The 7,103-nt window shown below is 43.6% G+C and overlaps 1 protein-coding gene across 1 annotated transcript in view; it reads left to right on the forward strand.

Moving 5' to 3' along the window:
• dus1l (dihydrouridine synthase 1-like (S. cerevisiae)) overlaps positions 1-7,103 on the forward strand; it is an 11,746-nt gene extending 4,643 nt beyond the window's left edge. Inside the window, exons 3-12 of the mRNA XM_008285745.1 lie at positions 418-526; positions 608-690; positions 786-889; positions 1,029-1,176; positions 1,594-1,690; positions 3,313-3,401; positions 3,560-3,729; positions 3,826-3,863; positions 4,207-4,282; positions 5,384-7,103. Coding sequence (XP_008283967.1) covers positions 418-526; positions 608-690; positions 786-889; positions 1,029-1,176; positions 1,594-1,690; positions 3,313-3,401; positions 3,560-3,729; positions 3,826-3,863; positions 4,207-4,282; positions 5,384-5,565 — 1,096 coding nt within the window. The 3' untranslated portion in view covers positions 5,566-7,103. The remainder of the gene's footprint in view (positions 1-417; positions 527-607; positions 691-785; positions 890-1,028; positions 1,177-1,593; positions 1,691-3,312; positions 3,402-3,559; positions 3,730-3,825; positions 3,864-4,206; positions 4,283-5,383) is intronic.

The raw sequence follows: 7,103 nt of genomic DNA on the forward strand, positions 1-7,103 counted from the left end.
ATTTTTGTGTTCAGTAATGACACAACAGAAGTGTCAGTAGTTTCTCTCTGGCAATGAGGTGACGTCGGTATCTGTGGGGGCATTATTGTGGCAAAGCTATTTGTCCATGTGTATGGAGAGTTACTAGGGTTGCGGGGGAGCTGGAGTCTATTCCAGCCGACTTAGGGTGAAGTCAGGGGACATCCTGGACAGGTCACCAGTCTATCACAGGGATAGATACAGATTGAGATACAGACAGACAAATCTCCATGGACAAATAGTTTTGCTAGAATGCTGCCCCCGTAGGTATCGCAGGAAGTTATTGTAGCACTCATTGTTTTCTGACAATATGTACAATTTGTCATCGTTTCTTTTGCTCATGTCGTTACACCTTCACGATGCCAGGCACCTAAAATTTCCCCTTTATTTGTCAGTCAGGTTAGCCAATGAAAAGCTCTCAGTGCCAATCACGTGCAAGATCCGAGTGTTCAAGGAGATGGAGAAGACGATCCGCTACGCCCAGATGCTGGAGAAAGCCGGATGTCAGGTGTGAACTCATTTTTAATATGAATCCACCACCTCTCTAGCTCTCTATTTTGTGTTTAGCTTTGTTTTATCTCTTTCTCAGCTGCTGACTGTGCACGGCAGAACCAAAGACCAGAAAGGAGCCATGACAGGTATCGCGAGCTGGGAACACATCAAGGCAGTACGGTGAGCTTCCACACGAACCGGAGAGCGAACACAAGATCCGTCAGGAAACAAATGCATGTATAAATATTTTTCGATTGGTGTGATTGTCGCTACAGGAAGGCAGTAAATATTCCAGTGTTTGCTAACGGCAACATCCAGCACCTGAGTGACGTGGAGCGCTGCATTCAGGAAACAGGAGTTCAGGGAGTCATGAGTGCAGGTTGGGAACATCAATCCACTATGACGTACTTTGTGGTAGTCAATGCAAACATATTTTCTAAAATGTTAATATACGATTTACATTGCTGCTCAGGATGTGCATTGTTTCGAAACCTTCTTCTGTGTCGTGTTGCTCTTAGAGGGAAACCTCCACAACCCAGCGCTGTTTGAGGGCCGCAGCCCCCCGGTGTGGGAGATGGCTGAGGAGTATCTGGAGGTGGTGAAGCTGTATCCTCCGTGCACGCTGTCCTACGTACGAGCTCACCTCTTCAAGCTCTGGCATCACACGTATGTCTCTCCTTACTTGATGCACTGGTAACACTTTATAATAAGCACGCACTTTTAAGCATTATTTAAGCATCAATAAATACTGAATTCATCATTTGTCAGAATCAGAAACGGATTTATTGCCAAGTATAGATGCAAGGAATTTGTTCTGGTGGGTTGGTGCAAAAAAACAAAAACACCAATAAGTATAGAGTAAACAATAAATGAACAGTAAAAAAGTAACTAGCATCTAAGTAACTAGAAATAAAAATAACTGTTATTGTGCAAACTACTGTAATAGTGCAAATGTTAAAGTGTATTTCAAATGGGACATTGGCAACAGTGTCTCATCACTCAGGCTATAAATTCTTTGCCGATGTATAACCCGAAAAGTATCTGCATGCTTCATATATATTGAGGTTTGTGTGTTGTGTTCAGTCTGCAGATCCACCAGGATCTGAGGGAGGAGTTGGCCAAGGTGAAGACACTTGAGGGTTTGGCCGACGTCAGCAAACAGCTGAGGCTGCGCTGCCAGGTACAAACAGAGAAACTAGATTTTAAATACAAGTGAGGACGTAAAAACCATGAATCTGTCGCTTTGTAGCTAAATGTTCTGCAGCACCAGATGGGGGGAGAAACAGTGAAATGCTCAACATATTCATATAATAGCCAGACAGTATCATGTCTGCCTGAGGAGTTGTGCTGTGGAACAATACGCAGCTTTATTCATTCGCTCATTGACTTTGTGTAGCATCAGAAATGTATTAAGACCTCTTGCTAACTGGTATTCACATGTAGTCTGTATATCAGGGGTGTCCAATCCTGATCCTCGAGGGCCACGATTCTGCATGTTTTAGATGTTTCCTTCTGCCAACATCAAAATGATCAGGATCGTTATCAGGCTTCTGCAGAGCTTGATGATGAGCTGATCATTTCAATCAGGTGTGTTGGAAACATCTAAAACATGCAGGATTTGGCCCTCGAGGACCAGGATTGGACACCCCTGCTGTATATGGACTCATTATCAGGATAATGACGTCTCATCTCAGACTTTTCCACCTGCATGATGCAAGAAATATTAAGCTTCAAGAAAAAGCTTTATATTAGCTGTTTGTGTGTCTAGTTTTGTGTTTTTTCAAGATGCATACCCAGTTGGAAAGCCTCCTTGGTGCCTAATCTGGAACCAGTTCTTTGCAGTTCAGCTGTCAAAAAAAAACAGTGTCTCAACCAGGAAGTCTTGTTCCAGAGATTTTTATTTTTAGAAAAAAAGCTGGAGCTACTCCATCTATCTGTAGACGGAGAAAAACCAGAGCATCAACATGGACATGTAATCAAAGCTGCAGTGTGCGGAAAGCCAATGAAATCATTATTCATCCTGTTTTTCCTGCTATTTTAGTATCGCCAGCAGTTGTTTTTAAATGGCGTCGCAATCGCTGGCACATTGAGCGACACTCACAAATGCCAACTGCAATTTTACAAACACCAAGTAATAATAATAATAATTGATCAGATTTGTGTTGCGCTTTTCTAAACACTCAAAGTCGCTTTACGCTGTCAATTATTCATTCACACACATTCATTCCGGTGGTGGTAGCTACGATTGTAGCCACAGCTGCCCCGGGGTAGACTGACAGAGGCATGCCCCTCCGACCACCACCTCCAACAATCTATTCATACGCATTCACACCAGGCAAGGACACAGCGACCCTGACACAGGTTACAGGGAGGAACCGAACCGCTGACCTTCCGATCATTAACCAACTCGCTCTACCACCTGAGCCACAGCCGCCCAGTAGAGATATTAAAACATTAGCAGCAGGGAACAAGAGACAAATATTGACCTCATGGGTTTTCCAGCAGCGGTCTGTAGGAGAGACCAACTGTCCTGAACAGACGTTAAAAATAAACGAGCTTCAATAATGAAAGCAGTGTTCAAACAGACACATGCAGTGATGCAGTGATGGAAAAGCAAACCAGTTCTTAGAAGGTCTTAGGCTGAACTTCCTTTAGCACCAGTGCATAACTAACACCTGGTTCATGCTGGTAGAAAGGGAGCAGCAGCGTGTTGAGCTCTTAGTGCCACAGCTCTACCTGCTGGATTGGTACAGATGTTCTCAGAGAGGTTCTTGACAGCGTACTGTGTTGGTTTCCGTGCAGGAAGAGATAGCCAAAGGAAAGGATGCAGAAGAGAAGAAGGGTGACCTGCCTTTCCCCCACTGGATCTGCCAGCCATACGTCAGACCACCGTGAGTTACTGCACTTTGCTTTCACACAAATATCAAACATCCGTACAGCAGATGTTTACTCCTCAGCAAAGTAATGGACCGAAATATTTCTCAGATATTGTCAGATATATTAATCCTCCTCCACACTCATCTTACTGTCGACTGACAACCTCTTACAGGCCAAAAGAGCCAGTCGCTAATGGCAACAGCCAGGGGTCGGAGGTGAAGAAGACGGTGTGTCAGAAGAGGGCGCTGGAGGACTCTGACAGAACGGCTGACACGCTCTCCAAAAACAAGCAGAAGAAGAGATCCCGCAACCCCAACAAGAACTTCTGTCCTGAGCAGAAACGTGAGCTTTTCCATGACTCGCAGCTGCAGAGTTTCTCATTTAAAGCCGAGTACAACTAGAAATCTGACAAAGTGTCTCTCTTCTTTCCTCCTGCAGCCAAGTACATCAAATGTGAGCAGTGTGGCAACCCAAAGGTAAGCAGCCGGTTAGAACGGTGTCTTCGTGCTTTTTGTTTCACGAATGGAGATAGATTTGTGCGGTCATGTACAGTAGATTTTACTGTCTGTATTAGTTAATTGGGATTGCAGAGGTGTCAGGTACCCAGATGTTTGTTCTGCTGAAGTTTAAATGAACTTCTCGCATTCTTTGTATAATTCTAAGTCTTTTGTTTAGTAGATCAACTGGAAAGAATTTAAACCAAACACAAGTACATTCTGTTTTCTCACGTTGGTCAAAAAAATTCAGGACAAAAAAAATTCTCCTCCTGTTGTTTGAACATAAAGCCAAACGCATTATATTCTCATATTTTGTCCGCAGGGAAACAAATGTGTCTTCAACCTGTGTCGAGGCTGCTGTAAGAAGAAGGCCTACAAAGAGGTGGCAGACTGTCCAAGTCAGTACACGCACATACACTCACGTACATTTCCTCTTTCGCTGATTTGGTGGAGCGCCCAAAGTTTGCTGCTGTCGTATTTTTTGATGATTTTGTCGTGCACCTCCACCAAATCCACAATAATATTCATGCGGTCACTTAGCTGATCGATCGCACAGAAAGGAATCACGAAAATTTTCAGATTGTATCATTAAAAATGCCAAAAGCCTGCTGCTTCCAACTTGTTCTTTGTGAAATGCTGTTGTTTGTTTACCATCATTGTGTCAGTAGTGGGGTTCTAATGCCACTGTGTTGAGTTTCCTCGAGCACTTCAAGCAATGGAAGCTGAAACGAATCATGTTGGAGTTAGAGCGAACGAATGGTCAATAACAGTGACTGCAACACTTAAAACAAAGGAACATTTTGGAGCTGATTTAGTTTATATACACACTGGAAGAGTTATGAAACAGCATATGGTTACACTGGCAGATTCCTGGTTCTTGCATTTTTTGTCATATGAGCAAGACGGATACAGTTACAGCCTTTTATGGATTTGATTTTGTTTCACAGAAGCATTGTCTTTGCACGGGGCTGCAAGGTGGAGCAGTGGTTAGCACTGTCGCCTCACAGCAAGAAGGTCACCGGTTCGTGTCCCAGTGAGGACACCTGGGATCTTTCTGTGTGGAGTTTGCATGTTGAGGTTAATTGGTGATTCTAAATTGTCCGTAGGTGTGAATGTGAGTGTGCTTGGTTGTCTGTCTCTAAGTGTAGCCGCTGTGATAGACTGGTTACCTGTCCTTTGCCCGAAGTCACCTGGGATAGGTTCCAGCCCTCCACTATCCTAGTGAGGATTAAGCGATGTATCGATAATGTATGGATTGTCTTTGCACAAATCAATGCACTGTGTCAACACCGCTTATTAATACCACGTGGACCAGTCACAGTTGTTGCGGTTTGTGTCGCCACGACATTTAGTTACATTTCTGCAGAAGTGCACGTCAAGCTACACAGTATTTATGGCGTACATTGAACACAGAAGTATAGCAATTTGGATAGCAAATCAATTAAAGGAAAGAAAGAGACCAACCAGTAACAAAAATCATTATTTTCTGTGGTCAACAGGCCACGGGCTGAGGTTCAAGACCAAGGCAGAGAAACGGAAAGCTGAGGAGGACGAGCAGAAGAAGGACGAGCAGAAGGAGGACGAGCTGACGGAGACGGAGAGAAGCAGCGGCTCTCCTCAGCCTCTCCCTGATTCGAGTACAGAGCTGCAGGAGCAGTCCAAGGCTCATCTACTGCTATGAGCAGGACTTAGGCTATCTCTACATGCACAAGCCGTACCCCTGTTAATACAGCTCTGTGCCGCTACACATTAACGTCCCTGCTGGGTGCAAGTCATTCTTCTGATAACACAACATCTGTGAAGCGTTTTGATGCCAAATGATAAGGCACGGTCATACGACGTTTCAGCCACGTTGGTCTGAAGAATAGTGGAGCCCGTTTGTCTCAGCAAAGATCGAGACACGGCTGTTGTGTGAACCTGCTAGGATTTACTCAGCTGGGGGATGAGGACTTGAAGGACAGGCTGTTGTGTGTATTCAAGACATAGAGCGATGTAATCAAAGTGTATTTGAAGCTTCATGGAGCCAACTAACCAGGTTTTTATGTGCATGCAGAGATAGCCAGTGGTCAGTGAGGACATACTGTATATACAGCTGCCAAATAGCCTCAGCGTCTGCAGGAAGAGACTGCCTTCTCAGTGCAGACATTGATCAACAACCAAAACTGTAAAAGATATTCAGCATATTATTTGTGTGATGTGGACTTCGGGGACAACAGCTAACTGGGAGTGGACTTGTGAAAACGGAACAGTTCTCTTTTAATTCTCTCATTTTTATTTTTTTTATTTTTAAGACAAAAGATTTCCAGAAGACGCGCTTCACACGTTCTTTTAGCAACAGTTGTTACCGAGTCATCCGAGTGAAAAGATTCACAAACTGCCTCATCAAAACATTTTGACACGTCATAGCAGAAACGATGGCTACATTCCACCGAGGAGAGGCTCATCTGTCGTGCAGGCTGATTCACTGTCATGGATGTGAATCGTTAATGACATTAGTTTGTGCTTTTCCTGCTGTGATAAGTCAAAACGTTTGCTGTTGGAGAAAATCCCCTTTCCGGACATTTTAATTCTTTCATTCAGGGTCATGGATGTGGTTACATTAGTTCAAGTATTTATTTTGGGTAAAGGGTTTGCCTGTAGTGCATTGTATGTGCCTTTTGACGATAAATACCACTGCCTATCGAGACTTGAGCACACGAGAGGAACAAAGGGAGAGAAAGCGGTGCTCCATCTGCTGCTGACAAAGACCTGCTCAGTGAATACACAGTCCAAAAGAAGTGATTTTAAAGGTGCTACCTGCCTGTGTAATTGTGTGTACAGGGGGGGAAACAAGCATTTACATCTTGGGAAGGATTTTTTGCCACCGTTTAGCCAGTTCAGAATCTCATAAAATTATCTCTGTTAGTTTTTAGTCTAGCTTGGCGCAAAGATGGGTGTCTGTTCATCTGAAGTGAGGAAAAAAGGGAAGACCCGAGTGGTGAGGACACACATTATCTGCTTTTTCCTAATTTTGATGGATGCCAAAAGTTCCCTGTGATTCTAGTCCTTGTGTTAAGCCAGACTAAAAAAAAAAAAAAAAAAAACTCCTTTACTGAATGCACAGATGAGTAATTGTGATGGATGCTATCATCTGACTTCAAATCCCTCTTTGCTCATTGATTAAACCATAACAAAACTAATCTCTGTGTATTAAAGTCACATATACATGTTTTCTGTTAA

The sequence above is a fragment of the Stegastes partitus genome, unplaced genomic scaffold (assembly GCF_000690725.1).
Source record: "Stegastes partitus isolate 25-593 unplaced genomic scaffold, Stegastes_partitus-1.0.2 Scaffold414, whole genome shotgun sequence".
Classification (NCBI taxonomy): domain Eukaryota; kingdom Metazoa; phylum Chordata; class Actinopteri; family Pomacentridae; genus Stegastes; species Stegastes partitus.